Source organism: Typopeltis vanoorti, chromosome 3 (assembly GCF_054136105.1).
Source record: "Typopeltis vanoorti isolate ZY-2024b chromosome 3, IOZ_Tvanoo_1.0, whole genome shotgun sequence".
Classification (NCBI taxonomy): Eukaryota; Metazoa; Arthropoda; class Arachnida; order Uropygi; family Thelyphonidae; genus Typopeltis; species Typopeltis vanoorti.
In genome coordinates this window covers 75,067,836-75,090,635 of record NC_143551.1, presented here as the reverse complement: position 1 = coordinate 75,090,635, position 22,800 = coordinate 75,067,836, and the positions used below count along the sequence as shown (strand labels likewise).

Genomic DNA, 22,800 nt, shown 5'->3' with positions numbered 1-22,800 from the left:
CCTGTATAAGACTGGCCAACACATTCAATTGAAAATCCTTATAAAGGACTCTTGGCATTCTACTTGGGATCTGAACCTAGATCTTTCTAACTAAAGGGTACTGTCATTACTGACATAGCCAAAAAGGCTCCTAAGATAAAGAAATTAACACAGTTCATAGACCATAACAGACATTTCCTTCTTAGGATCTTCAGTAAGCCAGATTCAAAGATCCTTCCAAAGTAAGTGTACAGTTTATTTACTTTATGGTATTATCCCATCTGACTATTTCATTAAACAGCAACTACAGTTCTGAAATAATTGGTTCATATCCATGTTTTTGCACCCCATCCCCAAATCCAATGTACCATGTTATTAAACTTTATGCTATCTCTTGTGACAGCTCCATCAAAAGAGCTAGGGATTCTGAACATAGTTTCTATCTATCCCCCCCCCCCCCACTATAAACAAACTGTTCCGTTCTTGGTATAATTAAGGATACTTTCTCTCCATTTGATTATGGACTGTTTACCAAGTGACACTCACAACAGGATTGAATGCATTTATTCAATACTTTGTCCCAATGTGAGTGTCATTTTTCATATTTGACATACACACCATTCAGTATAGATAAGACTTGGTGAACATCAGTACTGCATTCACTAGTAGAAGTGGCATAAGTTGGGTCCTGCACAACATGGAGTGAAGTCAACATGGAACACAGGATCTGCTAGAAGGACATTTATGATCCAAGGTAGTTGTTTTAAATACAAACATTTGCTTAAGGAGACACCTTCTCGCACACTGTCCAAATTTCAATTGGAATGTTGTCTAATGTCTATCCTTACCTTCATGCAACCTATCATTAAACATTAACCAAATATTGTAAACTCAGCCTTATTCTGAACTGCCCCAATCTCTTTTCACAATGTTTTGTGCTATACTTGCTGTATAAGATAAGCACAAATTTTACACTTACCACCAACACAGCTTGTTAAACATTACTTTCACTCGAATGTAATGTAGGCATAGCAATCATTCTCCAGGTTTCCTCACAGACTGGAAAAATATAATATTTTTATTTAATAAAAAAGCTTTCTAAGCAGCATAATTTTTTAACTTTATATTATGCATATTTCTGTGTTTTCTTAAAGGGTCATTTAACAAATGATTAATGCAACAAATAATGTATTCCAAAAAATTAATACTGTTTTTACTATTCTTCCTATTTTTTTAAAAATTTATTTATTAATTACTGACTTCTTGCAAAGATTCTGACACAAAGCAAATGTTCTCCAAACAATGATATAGCACCACTGACCGCTTTATGGAACTCCTATCAACATATCATTAAAAGAAAATGGGGGGGGGGAATCTTGGGCAAGTACATTTTTTTCCATGGTGAGGTGAGTAGGATTTTGCACAATTTGCCACCACCTGTATATACACAAATGGTATATATATATATATATATATATAACATACTACAAATGTAAAACAGTATGTGCACCTAACATAACGCTGCTATACATGCATTACTGTAGATGCAAGCCAGCTTGACAATATTTTCCACCACCGAATTCAAAGATTCAGATTTTATATCCACAGTATAAGAACCACTTGTTTCAGCAATATATGTATATTTTTAACTTAAATATAGAGTTCAAAATATACATATATTGCTGAAACAAACTGCCATACAGGGTGTTCGGGATAAATTTGACAGTTTCGTAAGGAAAAAGAAAATCTTCTTTGTATCTATTAAATTTAATGAATTGACAAAAAAACATTACGGGCAGAGTTAATTACAATACTATCAACAAGATTTACTCAAAATAACCACCATTAGCATCGATCACAGCTTCAATTCTGCTTCGGAACCTCGAACAAGCTGATGCTACAGTCTCCCTGGGAAGGGCCGCAAAAACTGTTTTAATTTTATCCATTAACTGGGCTTTTGTATTACTGGAAGTGCGATTGGTGTCTTTTTCAACTGCGCCCCATACAAAATAATCCATGGGGTTAAGGTCGGGGGAGTTTGGAGGCCAAACATTTGGACTGGTGAAGTCGTAGAAATTTTCAGACAACCATTTTTGACTTTTCCCAGAGGTGTGGCAAGGGGCCGAATCCTGCTGCCATACATACGGCCTACCATTGGCTACCCTTGTTATCCAGGGCTTGACTACAGTTAGTAACTCCACGAACAAAGCCCGAATTCCAATGCCAGGGTTCTTCAACACCTGTTCCTGCAGATTTGTGAGGAATTCTGCTGTACGAACGCAATCAGATCGTCTGCTAGGGATCTTTCTTCTTGCTACATCCTCGTAGTCACCATTGCAAGTCTCTAGTTCATGCCTGATTGTTTTTACTGTATTCAGGGAGCATTGGGCAGCAGTCGTAATATCCTTATTTTGATGGCGGGCACGAATCATCATGATACAAGTTATTCTCTTCCATGATTCAGGTGGGTTCCAGCTATCCATCCTTTCTGACATCTTGTATATGAATGAAGAAGGGTCCAAACTTTTAAATGAAGAGAAGTGTGTGTTAATACATGTAACTTACGGAAAAATATAATTAATTATAAATATGTCAAATTTATCCCGAACACCCTGTATATGCCAAAATATATGGCAATTTGTTATCACTGATAATGATGAATAGTTACCTTTCCATTCAAGATACAATTCAGATGATCGTTAAACCATATTTGATTCTCATGTTCATGTGTTCACATGTACTGTGACACATGCACTTCTGAAATTGCATGAACAGATTTCTTCCAGTCATCCAAAGTTGTTCCTAATTTCTAAATTTTATTTAAATGTGTGATTCCAAACTAGAACATTTAGATTCCATATTTATATCATCTTCTCCAGATGTTTACTTTTCTTAAAATATCAGTTAATTCATTCATTGTCACAATTTCTACTTTGATGTTATTTATTACTTTTAGATGTTTTAATATCTTATCTCTACAAATTTTTATAATCATTCCATTCTTTTGCTGTTGTTTTTACTTATATACATATATAATTTTATTCTTGGCATGTTTACAGGAATGCTTTGAATTTTATATGATTGTGTTGTTCTTAGCTTTTTTTATTTTATTTTAGTACATAATTACTCCATAATTTCATCATTTACTTTCAATCCTACAAACAGAAAATAAATTATAAAAAATAATGCCATTGCTGAAGAAGAAATCCTTATTGTTCAAGCATTTTGACAATAAGGATTTCTCCTTCAGCTATAGTATTTTATATATACAAGATGATCAAAATGTTGTGAGCAATTTCTGCCTATTTTACAAAGAAATGATTGGCAATAGGAAAATGCAACATGCAGTAATTCTCACGTTTATGTGTTTACATGTACTATGTCACATGCACTTCTGAAATTGTATGATAGATTTCTTCCAGTCATCCAAAGAGTTGTTCCCAATATCTGAATTTTATTTAAATGTGTGATTCCAAACTAGAACATTTAGATTCCATATTTATATCATCTTCTCCAGATGTTTACTTTTCTTAAAATATCAGTTAATTCATTCATTGTCACAATTTCTACTTTGATGTTATTTATTACTTTTAGATGTTTTAATATCTTATCTCTACAAATTTTTATAATCATTCCATTCTTTTGCTGTTGTTTTTACTTATATACATATATAATTTTATTCTTGGCATGTTTACAGGAATGCTTTGAATTTTATATGATTGTGTTGTTCTTAGCTTTTTTTATTTTATTTTAGTACATAATTACTCCATAATTTCATCATTTACTTTCAATCCTACAAACAGAAAATAAATTATAAAAAATAATGCCATTGCTGAAGAAGAAATCCTTATTGTTCAAGCATTTTGACAATAAGGATTTCTCCTTCAGCTATAGTATTTTATATATACAAGATGATCAAAATGTTGTGAGCAATTTCTGCCTATTTTACAAAGAAATGATTGGCAATAGGAAAATGCAACATGCAGTAATTCTCACGTTTATGTGTTTACATGTACTATGTCACATGCACTTCTGAAATTGTATGATAGATTTCTTCCAGTCATCCAAAGAGTTGTTCCCAATATCTGAATTTTATTTAAATGCGATTCCAAATTAGCACATTTAAGTTCCATATTTATATCACTGATAAAGAAACTCAAAGAATTTCAGATTATGCATGCACAAGAATCTATTTTGATAGCTATCACTAGAGCATTCAACCATTGTAGAAAAAGACAAGATGGCGAGTGGACTGGAGAGTTTTTTTTTTTGCATTTTGGAGTTTTATAGCACAAAGTCTGTTATTACTGTGTAGCAAGCACTTAGTAGAAAGTGGGGAAAGGAGCTTCCTGCTGTGAATTCCATTAGTAAGTGGTACAACAAATTTCAAGAGACCAGCTGCATCTGTAAAGGGAAGAGTCCTAGCCAACCTCATGTGAGTGACGAAAAAGTTGATCATGTTTGACAGTCATTTCTTTGAAGTCTGATGAAGTCGACACTGATGCAAACTTCGAAGTCTGATACAATCGAGCAAAACTTACCACAGAAAACACCTTGCTCTCTGTCCGTATCATTTACACTTACTGCAGGCTATTATGCCAAATGATAAGCTGGCTTGCTTGTCTTTTTGCTCAGAGATTATGGCCTGCATCGAAGAGGATGACATGTTCACATCAACAATGTGTTTCAGCGATGAAGCCACATTTCATTTGTCAGGAAAAGTGAAACAGCTCAACATCCGTGGGTGAGTCCTACATCCTGGCCTGCACGACCAGACCTTACACCCAAGATTTTTTCCTCTAGGGATATGTAAAGACAAAGTTTATATGCTGCCTTTGCCACAAAACTTGATCTGAAAGATCGCACATGCAAAGCTTTAGAAACAATTGATCATCAGATGTTGGTTTCTGTGTGGCAAGAAGTCGCATATAATTTTGATGTGTGCTGTACGACACATGGTGCACAGACTGAACTTTCATAAATCATGTACAAAAACTGTTTGTTACTATTTTAACTAATGCAAGTTTCGTACTGTTGTGTTCAATATATGTTTCTAATTGTTCCTGTCATTTTGACTCACCCTGTATTATATTTTCTATTGTATTAGAAGATAATCATTAAATATAACTTAAAATGACCATTATGCATGGTAATGATTCTTAATATATATATATATATATATATATATATATATATATGAAAGCAAACCCTACCTGGAAAAGGATGCCTCTGGACTAAATCTAAAGGCAAACCTAAGTCTCGACCCATTATTCGTACTTCATCTTTATGAAAATCTTTTAGTGGCTCAACAACTCGTCCTTGTTGCCTCAACATCCGTACAAGGTCTGTGTCATTATGATGTGTTTTAATGGCATCAGCATTACTACTGGCCAAAGATGATGCACTCTCTATCAAGTCTGGTCTTAAGGTACCTGATTTAAAAAAAAAAAAAAAAAAAAGTACATATCCCATTTGAAATTATTTTTAAAAAATCAAAAAATATTCAGAAATGCTTTGTCAACTCTGAATTCTAGTATCTATCTAATGTTGGCATAGTAGAAGCACTCTGAAGAACTGCTATACTAAACAAAAATATTTTTTTAACAGGATGATTTATAATAAGAGAGGTACATACATAATAACTAAAAATGGTTTAGATAAGGAATTTTAAAATAGTAGAAACTGAAAAAAGAAATTTTTAAAAAAATACAGCAGTGCACAGAATAAAATATTAAAAAAAAAAAAAAAAAACTCTTCTCACATACTCTTGAATTCAAGTTCAAGGCAGCATCTTCTTAAATTAATACAATTAACACAAAGTGCTAAACTACTTTAACAAACACTTGTGCTCTGAGAAATTACAAGATTGTTTGTTGCAGTGTCGAACAAGCAATGCAAATTTCAAGAAGTTCAAAATACCATTTGTTTCTTTTATTTTTTATTACCACCAATACTATCATAAAAGTATTGTTGTCACCTAGGTTACACTAGATATTCAAATATTGTGGGAAAAAAAAGTGTTTATTTAAAGGGATGTTTAGCCTTCTTAAACTTATTAACAGTCCCTCTCGTCATTTCTGGTTCTTTCCGATGATGAATAGTTAAAACCAAAATTTGAAGTAAAAATAAACCAATAAATAATTTAACTAAACAAAGTCAAACACCAGTGAATATTTATTGGAGAAGTACATTTTGTTTAAAAATCAGTGGACACCACTGTCATTTACCTTTTCCAGATTTATAAAACTTGAATACAGATTCTTGTTATATTCTCAACTGTGCATCTTAAAATGAAAATCTTAACTCCTCTAACAATTTTGATTAGCCTCTTCTCTGGTGTAAGCACACCAGCAAGGAAATCTCAGCTGAATTTCCTTACATCAGCAAGGAAATTCAGCCATATTTCTCGTTTTATTCTGCTTTTTTAGAGAGAGTATACTATCAGGGCTCTAATCAAATCTAATTTGACCATCTAGCCATGACTTATGGATTATGCAATGTAGCCACTGTAAAAACTTTTATACCTCCATGTGTGCACATTTCTAGTTGAATATTACCTACTCCAGCTGCTTTTCCACATTTCAGGTAATTTTGATGGCTTTTTTCTATTTATGCACTCCTGACTACATTCTTCTTGAATGTTTTCTACAACTGTGCCCTCACTGCTTGCTTCATATCTGCATTGAAGGGCACCCAATTTCAGTCAGTGGATTAGGTAAAGGAGAAACCAGCAGCACTACTGAAGTATATAACACCTAATGACTTGCAGCACTGCTTCCAACAATGGAAAATTCGTATGCAACAACGTATAGATAGAGAAGGGGAGTATGTTGAAGGAGATAACAATTAAGTTGTACAATTGTAATAAACCACATTTTTGCAACCAGTCTTGTTATTTAATAGCCACACCTCATATATATACACACACACACACACACACACACACACACACATTCATTTTTTTGAAAACGACTTCACTTTTCCTACATAGAAAGATATGTTGTATGCTGTTGTTTACAGTTGGTTTAAAATCATAGGTGCACGTTTGAGTAATTATATTAAAGAAAATGGTAATAAAATTATGTAAATGCTATCATAATGATGTAAATCAGTATAAGCTAAATTGTCTCTGTATTTTGTAAGAGTAAAAGCTGACTTATTTGGCAGGAACTTTTCATATGCTTTCTTCTTTTCCTTTACTGCCTCTTTAACTTCCTGTGTCCACCAGGGAGTTCTGATTTTTTTATCCTTGTACACAATATCACCACATGCTTCTCTGGCTGAATCAAATAGGGTTTTCTTCAAGGCTTGCAATTCAATCTCCAAGATTTGGTTCCTGTTCTCAAACGCTTCCATTTTTTCTCCAATAATCTGTGTATTTTTGTCTACAGTTCACATCTGAGAGATGCTCGACTTTTATTCGCTTTAAAACTTTCTTAGATGTTATTCTTTGCAATATGAAATTCAATTTTATCCTGCTCAAAACTAAATAGTGATCACTTCCAATTTCAAATCCTCTGTACACCTGGTGTCCTGCACCAGGGAGAAAGCATCACTATCAACAATAACATAGTCAATGAGACTTTTCTTATTCCTTGCCTCTTCTCTCCATGTGAATTTGTGCACATTTTTATGTTGGAACATGGTATTAGTAATAACCAGTCTATGTCCTGAGCAGAAATCCAACAGGTATTTGCCATTATTATTAGCTTTGCTCTTTTCTCCAAATTTTCCCAAAATATTTTTGTATGTCTGACAATCATTTCCTACTCTGCTATTTAGATCCCTAACAAGGACCAATTTTTCATTGTGTCAGTTGCTTTTTCTAAAGCCTCAAAATATTCCTCCACTTCTACCTTAGTAGAACCTTCTGTGAGACTCATTGTCCAGTTCCACATTCTCATATTTGCCCACATCACTCTACTTGAGACTGACTGCCATTCAAGAAGATTAGCCTCGTATTTTGTGTTGAATACTATGGCTATTCCTTCTTTTCCTTGATTGTCATTGCCTGAATATAACATTTTGCATTTACTGCTCAGAAAGATCTCACCAGTTTTTGTCTTTTATGTTTCAGTCACTCCTATTATGTCGATCTGGTACTTACCTAATTTCTCGGCTAGCTCCATTTCTTTGCCATTCAGGCTTCTTATGTTGATAGTACTGCATCTTTAACTCTGGTGATATTGAGCTGGGGTGTGCTTTCAGATTTGTTCCAGTAGCTTTCGCTGTTCACCCTGGTTCTTTGACATAAACGACCGGGGGGGGGGGGCCTTGTTTAACCAGGCGACGCCCCAGCCAGCATGAAATTTTGTCACGTTGTATCATCATTTTGTATATTGGTTTAAGCCAATAAGAATACAATTTGGTCGGCTAAATCCCAAATTGCCAGCCCATCCGTGTTCGTTCAGTATCCAGGTAGATACCCAACAGGGTGCACCACAATAAGATGAGGATTGGATATTAGTTCAGAAGTCCTGGTCAGTTCTCTGCATTCCTTTAAAGGTTATGTGGAGGTCACCTCTCAGTTATAGAGCTTTGACCTTTAAGCACCCCTAACTATTCTTAAATATTTTATTCTCAATAATAACAATTCTTATATTAATAGAATAGTTAATAGGAATATGTAAATAGTTAACCATAAATATTGGTTGGAAATAACTATTATCCTTAAATATTCCTAAAGATAGTGTCTGTTCTTCCTAACCACCCTATCTCAGTTTTGTAAAAATTAATATTTCATCTACAGAGCCTGTAGTATGTAATATTAATTACATACTACAAGTAAGTAAGAAAGAATATTAATAACTTTATATGGAATTAAAAAAAAAAAAAACAGAACGCTAAATATAATCAAAATAATAAATAAAACAATATATTTTTTCTTTTTTTTCATATATGGGAATGACATGAAATAGCATTTCAAATTTTCTTGTGAAGAATTTTCTCATGGTGAATTTCCTCCTGAAATACATCCCAACTCAATATCAGAGTTCAAGATCGGTAATATCAACATAAGAAGCCTGAATGGCAAAGAAAATGGAGCTCCCTGAGGAATTGAATAAGTACCAGATCGACATAATAGGGATGATTGAAACAAAAAAGAAAAAACTGGTTAGATCTTTCTGAACAATAAATACAAAATGTTATATTCAGGCAATAACAATCAGGAAAAGAAGGAGTAGCTATTGTATTGAACATAAAATCTGAGGCTAATCTTCTTGAATGGCAGGCAATATCAAGTAGTGATGTGCACAAATATCAGAAAGGGGAAATGCTGAACAATGAGACTTATTTGTGCCTATGGTTCCACAGAAGGGTCTACTAAGGTAGAAGTGGAAGGAATTTTTTGATGCTTTAAAGAAAGCAACTGACACAATGAAAAACTGGTCCTTATTGGAGATCTAAATAGCAGAGTAAGAAATGATTGTCAGACATACAAAAATATTTTGGGAAAATTTGGAGAAAAGAGCAAAGCTAACAATAATGGCAAATAACTGCTGGATTTCTGCTGAGAACATGGACTGGTTATTACTATCACAATGTTCCAACATAAAAATGTGCACAAATTCACAACATCAAGAGAAGAAGCAAGGAATAAGAAAAGTCTCATTGACTATGTTATTGTTGATAGCAATGTTTTCTCATTGGGGCAGGACACTAGGATGTACAGAGGATTTGAAATTGGAGGTGATCACCATTTAGTCTTGAGCAGGATAAAATTGAATTCATCATCATCATCATCAAATTCCTGAAATGTACCATCAAGGGGGTGTACAGGATATGATAGTACTACATGAAAAATTTACATCATTACTAACTTCCTATCTACAATTTTCCTCCAAATCAGTCTGTTACTTGCCAAGACTAAAACATTATCAGATCGTATATTTCTATTGTCTAAGGCACTTTGTACAGTATCAATCCAGATATATCTTGGTCTTCTTCTGGGTCGTTTTCTTGTCAACCTTGCAGAGAACACTTGTTTTGCTGATCTTTCCTCGCCCATTCTATTTAAGTGACTATACCACCTGAGATTAGCTCTGCTAATGCATTCCTGGATGCTGACAATGTAAAATTGAATTTTATATTGAAAAGATGAACATGTAAGAAAGTTTTAAAGCAAATAAAAGTTTAGCAGCCCTAAGATGTGAACTGTAGACTAAAATACACAAACATTATTCAAGAAAAAATGAAAGAGTGTGAGAACAGGCACTTGGAGATTCAGCCAGAAAGGCACACGAAAGTTTCTGGTGAATAAGTCAGCTTGTGTTATTAGAGAATACAGAGACAAATGTAAGAAAGCTAAACACTGTGTAAAACTAGCTAAACAAAAGTCATGGTAAGACTTTGGGAAGAACATAGAAAATAAATATCAGGAAGGTAGCAAGATATTCTGGAGGCTGTTCGAAAAGCTCAGAAATGAAGGAAAGTGCTGTAAGAGGAATTAGAGATGATTAAGGTGACATGAATAGTGGAGAAAAAAATACCCTTGATGTACGGAGTAATTACTTCAAAAAATTGCTAAATGAAACAATCAGTGATGACAGCACAGTGGTAAAAAACAATGACAAGGCATGCAATCAGGAATACATATCCATACTTTTAGTAGAAAAAGCCCATCAAAAGCCTGAAATGCGGAAAAATCAACTGGAATAGATGATATTCGACCACAAATGCTCAAGTATGGAGGTATACAAGTCTTACAGTGGCTGCACAGCATAGTTAAGAAGGCCTGGACAGAGGAACAAATTCCTGATGATTGGAGTAGAGCTCTAATAGTATCCACATATAAAAGGAAAATAAAACAATGTGAGAATTACAGAAGTATTTTCCTACTTAGTAAAATCTTGGTAAGATTTATGTATACTTGAGAAACAGATTAGAAGGATTGTGGAAGGGAAGCTTGGTGAAGAACAAGCTGGATTCAGGCCAAATAGAGCCTGTCAGGATCAGATTTTCATTTTACAACAAATAGTGGAGAAATCACGGGAATATAACAAAGATCTATATTTAAGTTTTGTAGATCTGGAAAAGGCATATGACAAGATGTCAAGAGAAAAGCTATTCAAAACGCTACAGTTATATGGTATCAATGGGGAATTATACCAATACTTAGTCTTTATTTGAGTTGTAAGTCAGCAGTTACGACTGAAGTACAGGAAGATGGTTTAATGTTAAATCTGGTGTCAGACAAGGATGTACATTATCCCCTCTGTTATTCATTATCTATATGGATCACATTATGAAGGAAAGTGGTATTAAACCTGATATCAAAATTGGAAATGTTAATCTCAGCTCTTTGCTTTATGCAGATGATGTTATACTTCTAAACAAATCTGCTACAAGTCTGCAAGATTCCCTGACTAAATTGAATAACTGTTGTAATAGATATGTATGAAGATCAGCAATAACAAGACTAAGGCAATGAAAATAGGCAGAAGCATTGAAACTATCAACTGCATTGTGAATGGAGAACCTGTAGAACAAGTAAAACATTTCAGATACTTAGGCATGATTTTTAGTCAAGATGGTAAATTAAATATGGAAATAGATAAACAGAATCAACAAAGCTGATATGGCAGGAAGTCAATAGAATAAAATAAATTTATATGGAATAAGAAAGAGATTAGTCAAAACACTAAATTAGATGTATATAAGCCTGTATTCAAACCAATTTTAACTTATGGATCTAAGAGCTGGTTTAGAAATAAAACACTTGACCAAAGACTAGAGACCGCAGATATGAGAGTCCTGAGAAAGATTAGAGGTGTGAACAGACAGCATCATTGGCAATTATCATATTAAAAATGAGGATATTAGTAAAAAAACCGACATTGTTAGCATGTCGGAAATCTCAGGAGGTATTGGTCATTTATACAGAATAGGAGAGGAAAGATAGGCAAAATAAGTGTTCTCTGCCAGGTTAGCAAAAAACTCAGAGGAAGACCAAGATATAGGTTGATTAATAAATTTAAAATGCCTTGGAAGACCGAAATATAAGATCTGATAATGTTGGAGTCTTGACGGGTAACGGAATTGATTTGAAGGAAAATTGTAGATAGGAAGTTAGCAATGATGCAAGTTTTTCACGTTGTACTATCATAGCCTGTACACCCCACATCAGGAATTTGATGACGAACTTTCTCTGCAATGAATTGTCTTGTGATGGATTGTCCAGACATGTTTTAAATCATTACTTTGTCAGCATTTAAAATGCATAAATGAACTATGATCGACTTTCATGAAAGTCGATCATAGTTCATTTTTCATTAATGAAATATTTTCTGAAAGATGCAATGTTAGTTTTTAGTTCACTAAGTTCTGTACTAGTTTTGTAACAAGTTCCCACTCCCAAATCTTTATTACAGCAACAAGTATTATTATCTAAGTCCTCACTACATCTTCCTTTTTTTTTTTTTTTTTTTTTTTTTTTTTTTTTTTTTTTGTCTCGTGCCATTTTTGCTTCAAACACCTAGTTTGCTAATTTTTTTTTCCTATCCTCTTTAAGTTATATAGAGAGGATGATTCAATTAATGCTTTAAAGAAAGATCAAAATGTAAGAACTAATCAAAATCAGATGCCTAACAAATAATAATAAAGAGGTTTTGGAAGTTGGCTATATTAAACTAGATATGGGAATTTAATTACAAGATTTATACTGGATACCTTCAAGGGATATAAAATAACCCACAGAAGGTTGGAAACATGCAATACATTATGTATTGCATATAATATTATAAACTATTAGCTGCTCAAAACTTTTAGATGAACTAAGAAATGCTCTTGAGCCAAAAACTACTCTTTTCACTCTTCTTCTTCAGGCCTTCAAATAAGTAGATTAATAGTGAAAATCATCTTCTATCTGACACCATCATAAACATTAAAGCCACAGGAGGAAATGATCCTACGACCTATCTTCCATTTCTATGGGAGGCTAGCATGGTATGCAAAGATAGAGGGTGAAGGGAGATGCGAGTAAAAAACTTTTTTTTCTTATCATAGGGAAGGAAGCTGCAAAAAATCTGTAGCACATGTGCTGAGTGTGGACAGAGATCAAGAAGAGGGTACATACTGAGGATTTTTATTTTATTTTTTTGACAGAAGCTGTAGCCCTTGGACACTTGGTAAGGTGGAATTATAAAATTAGATGGAATAAATGTTGAGCCAATACTGCTTGTGTTATTATATGTTTAGTGGAAAACTAACAAAAATGTAAAGTTAGTTTATGAATAAATGAAATTACCTTGGCCTAAATAAACATCCTCTGGTTTCAAATTGAGATCTGCAATAATTTCATTAGCAACCTGAAAGAAGCCAGAAGTATATATTTCAAAACATTCTTGAATAAATATTTTACAACAACAGGCAGTAATTTTTTTTTTCATTTATTTCAATAATTAGCATATGACATACTCTTCTTATACTCAAGAAGTTTCCAACAGAAATTCATAGATGAAATTATGTAATGGATGATTAGCCAATTTAAAATATGAACTGCTATCAGTATACAATAAGGCCTATAATAAATTAATTTCCTCTAGAAATTTCTATATGCAAACTCAGATATAAGCTAATGAATATAATATGCATGTTTGATATGGATAACCCATAATAACAATTACAGATTATCCATATGGAGGGGCAGAATCAAGGCAAAAACAGGTGACCAGTGGTGTGCCACAAGATTCAGTGCTAGGACCATTACAGTTTAATTTGTACATAAATAACCTGAAAGGAAATATCAGTTGTTTGCTGATGATGTGATATTAGGTAGAGTAATAGTTAATCAAGAAAATGTGGAGAGCTTGCACATGATTTAAATTGCTAGTATGGAAAAAAGATAACGAGTATCAGTTCAACGTGAAGAAATGTAAAGTTATGCATTTTTGGATATATAGATTACAATCTATATACCACAATGATGGAACTGTTCTCCAGGAAATAGATGAAGCTAGAGACTGAGGGGTGGTGGTAGATGGAGAGTTGATGTTTGGAGGACATATTGCTAAGGTTGCTAAGATAGCTCATAAGATTAATTACTTGGCTATTGAAGAACACATTAATAAGTAGAGATAAGGAAGTTATTCCTCTTTACAAGGCCTTGATACATCCACCTCTGTGATTATTGTGCTCAGGTCTGGTCTCCTCGGTCTCCTGAGGATGAGGAAGCAGTGGAGAAGATTAAGAGGCTACTGACCAAGATGGTGAGTGGCCTGTAGATAGATTGAGAGAGTGTAAATTGCAGATGGTGAGTGGCCTGTGGATAGATTGAAGGGGGTGTAAATTGCATTATATTCAGGCAATGACAATAAAGGAAAAGAAGGAGTAGCCATAGCATTCAACACAAAATACGAGGCTAATCTTCTTGAATGGTAGTCAGTCTCAAGTAGAGTATGTGGGCAAATATGAGAATGGGGAACTGGACAATGAGACTTATTTGTGCCTATGGTCCCACAGAAGGTTCTACTAAGGTAGAAGTGGAGGAATTTTTTGAGGCTTCAGAAAAAGCAACTGACACAATGAAAAATTGGTCTTTGTTGGGGATCTAAATAGCAGAGTAGGAAATGATTGTGAGACATACAAAAATATTTTGGGAAAATTTCTAGAAAAGAGCAAAGCTAATAATAATGGCAAATATCTGTTGGATTTCTGCTCAGGACATGGACTAGTTATTACTAACACCATGTTCCAACATAAAAATGTGCACAAATTCACATGGAGAGAAGAGGCAAGGAATAAGAAAAGTTTCATTGACTATGTTATTGTTGATAGTGATGCTTTCTCCCTGGTGCAGGACACCAGGTGTACAGAGGATTTGAAATTGGAAGTGATCACTATTTAGTTTTGAGCAGGATAAAATTGAATTTCATATCGAAAAGAATAACATCTAAGAAAGTTTTAAAGCGAATAAAAGTTTAGCAGCTCTCAGATGTGAACTGTAGACTAAAATACACAAAGATTATTGAAAAAAAAAATGAAAGAGTTTGAAAACAGGAATCAAACCGTGGAGATTTAGTGGCAAACTCTGAAGAAATCATTAATTGATTCTGCCAGAGAGGCATGTGGTGAGGTTGTCTGCAAGGACAGAAAAATTAGAACTGCATGGTGGACACAGGAAGTTAAAGAGGCAGTGAAGGAAAAGAAGAAAGCATATCAAAAGTTCCTGGCAAATAAGTCAGCTTGTGCTCTTAGAGAATACAGAGACAAATGCATGAATGCTAAACACTGTAAAACTAGCTAATAAAAGTCATGAGAGGACTTTGGCAAGAATATAGAAAATAAATATCAAGAAGGTGGCAAAATATTCTGGAGGTTGTTGAAGAAGCTTAGGAATGGAAGAAAGAGTGCTGTAAAAGGAGTTAGAGATGATAAAGGTGACATGAAAATGGGAGAAAAAGATTTCCTTGAATTATGGAGTAATTACTTCGAAAAATTGCTAAATGAAACCAGTAGTGATAGTAGAGTGGTAAAAAACACTCAATAGGCATGCAGTCAGGAATGCACATCCATACTTGAAGTGGAAAAAGCCATCAAAGACTTGAAATGTGGAAAGGCAGCAGGAGTAGATGATATTCGACAGAAATGCTGAAGTATGGTGGTATAAGAGTCTTACAGTGGCTGCACTGTATAGTTCAGAAAGCCTGGACAGAGGGACGAATTCCCAATGATTGCAGTAGAGCTCTCATAGTACCCATATATAAAAAGGGAAATAAAACTGAATGTGAGAATTACAGAGGTATTTCCCTACTGAGTGTTCCTGGCAAGATCTATGCAAGTATACTTGAGAAACGGTTGAGAAGAATTGCGGAAGAAAAGCTTAGTGAAGAACAAGCTGGATTCAGGCCAAATAGAGGCTGTCAGGATCAGATCTTCACTTTACGACAAATAGTCGAGAAAGCATGGGAATATAACAAAGATCTGTATTTAAGTTTTGTCGACCTGGAAAAGGCATATGACAAGGTGCCAAGAGAGAAGCTATTCAATACGCTGCAGTTATATGGTGTCAATGGGGCATTATATCAACCAATACTTAGTCTTTATTTGAGTTGTAAGTCAGCAGTTAGAATTGAAGGAAGTACAGGAAGATGGTTTAATGTTAAATCTGGTGTGAGACAAGGATGTACATTATCTATATGGATCACATTATGAAGGAAAGTGGTATTAAACATGATATCAAAATTGGAGAAGTTAATGTCAGCTCTTTGCTTTATGCGGATGATGTTATACTTCTAAATAAATCCGCTACAAGTCTGCAAGATTCTCTGACTAAATTGAACAGCTGTTATAATAGATATGGTATGAAGGTCAGCAATAAAAAGACAAAGACAATGAAAATAGGCAGAATCATTGAAAATGTCACCTGTGTTGTGAATGGAGAACCTGTGGAACAAGTAAAACATTTCAGCTATTTAGGCACGATTTTTACTGAAGATGGTAAATTAAATATAGAAATAGACAACAGAATCAGCAAAGCTGGTATGGTGGGAAGTCAGTTGAATAAATTCATATGGAATAAGAGAGAAATTAGTCGGAACACTAAACTTCTCCAATTGTATACAAGACAGTGTTCAAACCAGTTTTAACTTATGGATCTGAGAGCTGGGTCAGAAGTAAAACACTTGACCAAAGACTAGAGACCACAGATATGAGAGTCCTGAGAAAGATTATAGGTGTGAACAGATGGCATGAAGGGCAATATCATATTAAAAACGAGGATATTAGGAAAGAACTTGACATTGTCAGCATCCAGGAATGCATTAGCAGAGCTAATCTCAGGTAGTATGGTCACTTAAACAGAATGGGCAAGGAAAGATTAGCAAAACAAATGTTCTTTGCCAGGCTGGCAGCAAAACGACCCAGAGGAAGACCAAGATATAGGTGGATTGATACGGTCCAAAGTGCCTTAGATGATAGAAATATAAGATCTGATAATGTTGGAGTCTTGACAAGTAACAGACTGATTTGGAGGAAAATTGTAGATAGGAAATTAATAATGATGTAATTTTTTTTTCATGTAGTACTATCATATTCTGTACACCCCTTGAGGGTACATGGCAGGAATTTGATGATGATGATGATGTAAATTGCAGAAGTTGGTTGATAGGAGAAAAAGAGTAGATAGGATAGAAACACTGCAGAGGGAAATGTTTCAGCTCTTGGCTAGGGGGGTCAGAACAAGTGGTCATCGTGGAAGTTGAGTAAAAGTGTAGCTAGTAGGGACATGACTAGATTTTTTGCTTGGAGAGTTGTGAATGAATGGAATGGGTTGCCAGAGTCGGTTGCGAGTGCTTTGTCTGTAAATGAATTCAGGGAGAGCTATGATAAATTGTGTAGATAGTTTGAGTCTCCTGTGACGAGTCTTCAGACTCCATGAAGGTGCCTATACAATAATATTTTTACCGTTTCATTAGCATCTTCAGTATGAAATGATCAGAACAAATCCAGATGTATACATAACAGAAAATTCAACATTGCAACATCTACATGTGGGGTCAATGTGTGGATTATAGTTGATTTACTAGAATAAACTTAAGAGGACCAATACGATTAGTTTGTTATAGTGGGCTAGTTTACTATAGTGAATTTCTCACATTCTTTCTACAGGACTTTGTTGGGACCTTTCCAATAGTTTTACAGTAATTATTTTTTTTTTTTACCACATTGTTTGCTATCATGAAAGGACTGACAGGATTAACTTTTTTTTTTATTTTTTTTTATGATAATTCAACAGTTGAAAGGTCACAGGACCTACAACACTATAGTGCCATGTGTGGATAAGCAATCAAGGAGAAAGAAGAACCCTACTGATATGTTTCTTAGAGTTGGAGGTTGTAGTCAGTGGGAAAAACAGTATGGAGAGAGACTGTTCCAAAGAATGGTGGAGGAGAGTTTATAGGTGTTGGCAAGTGGATGCTCTAGTTCTTACATGGTTAGAAGAAAGGAAAAATGGTAGCAGCCAATTCAGAGAAACAATGCCCATGAAATTATCTATAGAAAAGGCACAGTGCAGAAACAGAGCACCTATGAGAAAGTGACTGAGGGGAGTCTGTGAGGGAAGGGTCACCTATTAAGCAGATCACCCTCTTCTGTAGTACCATCAAGAATTCTTAAGAAGGTTTGAGTGCACCACCCCAGATGTGGGAACAATATTCCCAGGTTGGTCAGGTCTGAGACTTATAAAGTATTATGAGTTGAGAGGAAGATAACTAATGTTTTGAAATTAATTTATTTAAAAGAGAAAATAGTAATTACAGACCAATATCTATTTATCCATAATCTCAAAGGTTATTGAAATTCTGATATAAAAAAAACACTTAAATAGCTATTTAAATGCAATATTCTTTTATGCTGCTAATCAATATGGGTTCAAATCCGGAAGCAATACTGAAAAAGCGCTACTTGAGTTTCATAAAAAGGTCTATAGTGGAATAAATGAAGGAATGCACACGGCAGCTGTTTTTCTTGATATATCTAAAGCGTTCGACTGTGTTCATCATGATCTATTGCTATTAAAAATGTCCAAATATGGCATTAGGGGAATTACTAATGACTGGTTCAGATCCTATCTGAATATTAGAAAACAATATACCAGCTATGATATATTTAAAAGCACAACAAACATAATAAAATAACATAGTCCCACAAGGGTCGGTACTAGGACCCATCCTATTCATAATATATGTTAATGATCTATGTAAATACAAACTTTTTGGCAAAATGATATCCTTTGCTGATGATACGTCTTTAGTATACACTGAAACAACGGTTAAAATCTAAAAAATCTGATTAATAGCGATATGTTAAAACTATTAATAGCGATATGTTGGTTTAGCAACAACGGATTTAACATTAATACCGACAAAACGAGATATGTACTTTACATTAACACAAATTAGATCAAAGTATAACTATAAAATGGCATGAAAGGAAATGTAGCGATAGTCTAAATTGTAAATGTAGCTTAATCAAAAAAACAAAAACCGTCAGGTATTTGGGTCTCCATATCGATAGCAATTTGAAGTGCAACTCCCACACCACTTTCTTAACAAATAAGTTTAGGTTCATAATTAACAGAATATATTATGTTAAAAAATATTTGTAAATGCAGCATTCTTAAGATGTTTATACTATTCCTGGGTAAATTCTTCACTGCAATATAGCATTACCTGTTGGGGAGGAGACTATTATAACAATCTGCTTCCATTAATAAGAATACAAAACAGAATAATTATAGCCATAACTACTACCAACTTTGCACATTCAACCAATAATCTGTATATCGTTCATAATATTCTACCATTTCAGAAACTATATCTCTATGGTTGTCTGTTATATGTAAAAAGAAACACTGAAAGTTTCTTGGTATATAATGTCGACTATGGATTGCGCTGCGGTCGAAACACACTGGAAGTACCTAAGGCTAACAAAGAAATTTTTCATTATTTCTTTCGAGTACATTGCGGCGAGCAGCTATAATAAACTTCCGAATGAAATTAAATCTATAACTTCAGAATATGTATTCAGAAAAAGATTGAGAAACTGCCTTGTGGGATTAAAGAATGTTGACAATTATTTTAAACATATAGCATAAGAGATCATTATAACTCATATATCATAACCAATTAAGGTATTGATTTACAAATTGGTTCATTCAATTAGGAATTAAAATATCAATGTGTACATTATTATAACTGGTAAGGGAGCCCTATTAGATGCTCCAGACTCTCAATGTCTGTTTTAAGCTAATTACTTTTCTAGTAACTAGTATGGCTATGGCCCTTGGTTACATATATTTGCATGAACTAACTTACATTACCCTAAACCAATTATTTATCATAACTTTGAAACCATTCAAAATATTATATTCTACTTGCATATATGAGAAAACTTTTTATTAACCATAATAAGTGTTAGTACCAACAGAATATGATAGTAATACTTGAATTTTATTTTGTAACATTGTACTTGCATTGAATTGTATTGTGAAATATTGTCATAATTATACAAGTTGAATAGTATACAGGGTGTTCGGGATAAATTTGACAGTTTCGTAAGGAAAAAGAAAATCTTCTTTGTATCTATTAAATTTAATGAATTGACAAAAAAACATTACAGGCAGAGTTAATTACAATACTATCAACAAGATTTACTCAAAATAACCACCATTAGCATCGATCACAGCTTCAATTCTGCTTCGGAACCTCGAACAAGCTGATGCTACAGTCTCCCTGGGAAGGGCCGCAAAAACTGATTTAATTTTATCCATTAACTGGGCTTTTGTATTACTGGAAGTGCGATTGGTGTCTTTTTCAACTGCGCCCCATACAAAATAATCCATGGGGTTAAGGTCTGGGGAGTTTGGAGGCCAAACATTTGGACTGGTGAAGTCGTAGAAATTTTCAGACAACCATTTTTGACTTTTCCCAGAGGTCTGGCAAGGGGCCGAATCCTGCTGCCATACATACGGCCTAACATTGGCTACCCTTGTTATCCAGGGCTTAACTACAGTTAGCAACTCCACGAACAAAGCCCGAATTCCAATGCCAGGGTTCTTCAACACCTGTTCCTGCAGATTTGTGAGGAATTCTGCTGTACGAACGCAATCAGATCGTCTGCTAGGGATCTTTCTTCTTGCTACATCCTCGTAGTCACCATTGCAAGTCTCTAGTTCATGCCCGATTGTTTTTACTGTATTCAGGGACCATTGGGCAGCAGTCGTAATATCCTTATTTTGATGGCGGGCACGAATCATCATGATACAAGTTATTCTCTTCCATGATTCAGGTGGGTTCCAGCTATCCATCCTTTCTGACATCTTGTATATGAATGAAGAAGGGTCCAAACTTTTAAATGAAGAGAAGTGTGTGTTAATACATGTAACTTACGGAAAAATATAATTAATTATAAATATGTCAAATTTATCCCGAACACCCTGTAATATGTATAATTTGTATACGTGATATGAATAATAATAATAAACAAATAAATAATAATAATAAACAAATGGAAAAGAATACCAAGCTTTTCAGAGGAGGCTATGTATGTAATATGCTTGTGCAAGGATAAACTAGATGTGGCTGACTCAGGCACGCCTTGTCAGCCCAAAAAGAGAAAGCTAATCTTAAAAGGAAATCAGATTATCAAAAGTAAGGATTGAAGTAGAATCTTTCTTGCAGATAACAAGGCAGGCCTGGGTTTTTATCATCATCATCAAATTCCTGCCATTTACCCTCACGGGTGCAGGATACGATAGTACTACATGAAAAAAATTACATCATTACTAACTTCCTATCTACAATTTTCCTCCAAATCAGTTACTTGTCAAGACTCCAACATTATCAGATCTTATATTTCTATCATCTAAGGCACTTTGTACCATATCAATCCACCTATATCTTGGTCTTCTTCTGGGTCGTTTTGCTGCCAACCTGGCAGAGAACACTTGTTCTGCTAATCTTTCTTCGCCTAATCTGTTTAAGTGACCATACCACCTGAGATTAGCTCTGCTAAAGCATTCCTGGATGCTGACAATGTCAAGTTCTTTCCTAATATCCTCGTTTTTAATATGATATTGCCATTGATGCCATCTGTTCACATCTATAATCTTTCTCAAGACTCTCATATCTGCAGTCTCTAGTCTTTGGTCAAGTGTTTTACTTCTGACCCAGTTCTCAGATCCATAAGTTAAAACTGGTTTGAACACTGTCTTCTATACAGCTAATTTAGTGTTCTGACTAATTTCTCTCTTATTCCATATGAATTTATTCAATTGACTTCCTACCATACCAGCTTTGTTGATTATGTTGTCTATTTCCATATTTAATTTACCATCTTCACTAAAAATTGTGCATAAGTAGCTGAAATGTTTTACTTGTTCCACAGGTTCTCCGTTCACAACGCACTTGACATTTTCAAAGATTCTACCTATTTTCATTGTCTTTGTCTTTTTATTGCTGACCTTCATGCCATATCTATTACAACAGTTATTCAATTTAGTCAGGGAATCTTGCAAACTTGTAGTGGATTTTTATTTAGAAGTATAACATCATCTGCATAAAGCAAAGAGCTGACATTAACATCTCCAATTTTGATATTATGTTTAATACCACTTTCCTTCATAATGTGATCCACATAGATAATGAATAACAGAAGGGATAATGTACATCCTTGTCTCACACCAGATTTACAACTCATATAAAGACTAAGTATTGCTTGATATAATGCCCCATTGACACCATATAACTGTAGAGTATTGAATAGCTTCTCTCTTGGCACCTTGTCATATGCCTTTTCCAAATCGACAAAACTTAAATACAGATCTTTGTTATATTCCCATGCTTTCTCGACTATTTGTCGTAAAGTGAAGATCTGATCCTGACAGCCTCTATTTGGCCTGAATCCAGCTTGTTCTTCACCAAGCTTTTCTTCCACAATTCTTCTCAACCGTTTCTCAAGTATACTTGCATAGATCTTGCCAGGAACACTCAGTAAGGACATACCTCTGTAATTCTCACATTCAGTTTTATTTCCCTTTTTATATATGGGTACTATGAGAGCTCTGCTCCAATCATCAGGAATTTGTCCCTCTTTCCAGACTTTCTGAACTATGCAGTGCAGCCACTGTAAGATGTTTAAACCACCATACTTCAGCAATTCTGATCAAATATCATCTACTCCTGCTGTCTTTCCACATTTCAAGCCTTTGATGGCTTTTTTCCTACTTGAAGTATGGATATATATATTCCTGACTGCATGCTTGGTCAGTGTTTTTTACCACTCTGCTGTCATCACAGCTTGTTTCGTTTAGCAGTTTTTCAA

General features: G+C 34.4%; 1 protein-coding gene across 2 annotated transcripts in view; it reads right to left on the bottom strand.

Annotated features, from left to right (window-relative positions):
* The window catches only part of bur (GMP synthase burgundy), a 330,780-nt gene that overhangs the window by 115,347 nt on the left and 192,633 nt on the right, over positions 1–22,800 (bottom strand). For both annotated transcript variants that reach the window (XM_090390672.1, XM_090390671.1), the window contains exons 10-11: positions 13,226–13,286; positions 5,193–5,411 (exon numbers count right to left, since the gene is read on the bottom strand). In XM_090390672.1, coding sequence (XP_090246798.1) covers positions 5,193–5,411; positions 13,226–13,286 — 280 coding nt within the window. The remainder of the gene's footprint in view (positions 1–5,192; positions 5,412–13,225; positions 13,287–22,800) is intronic.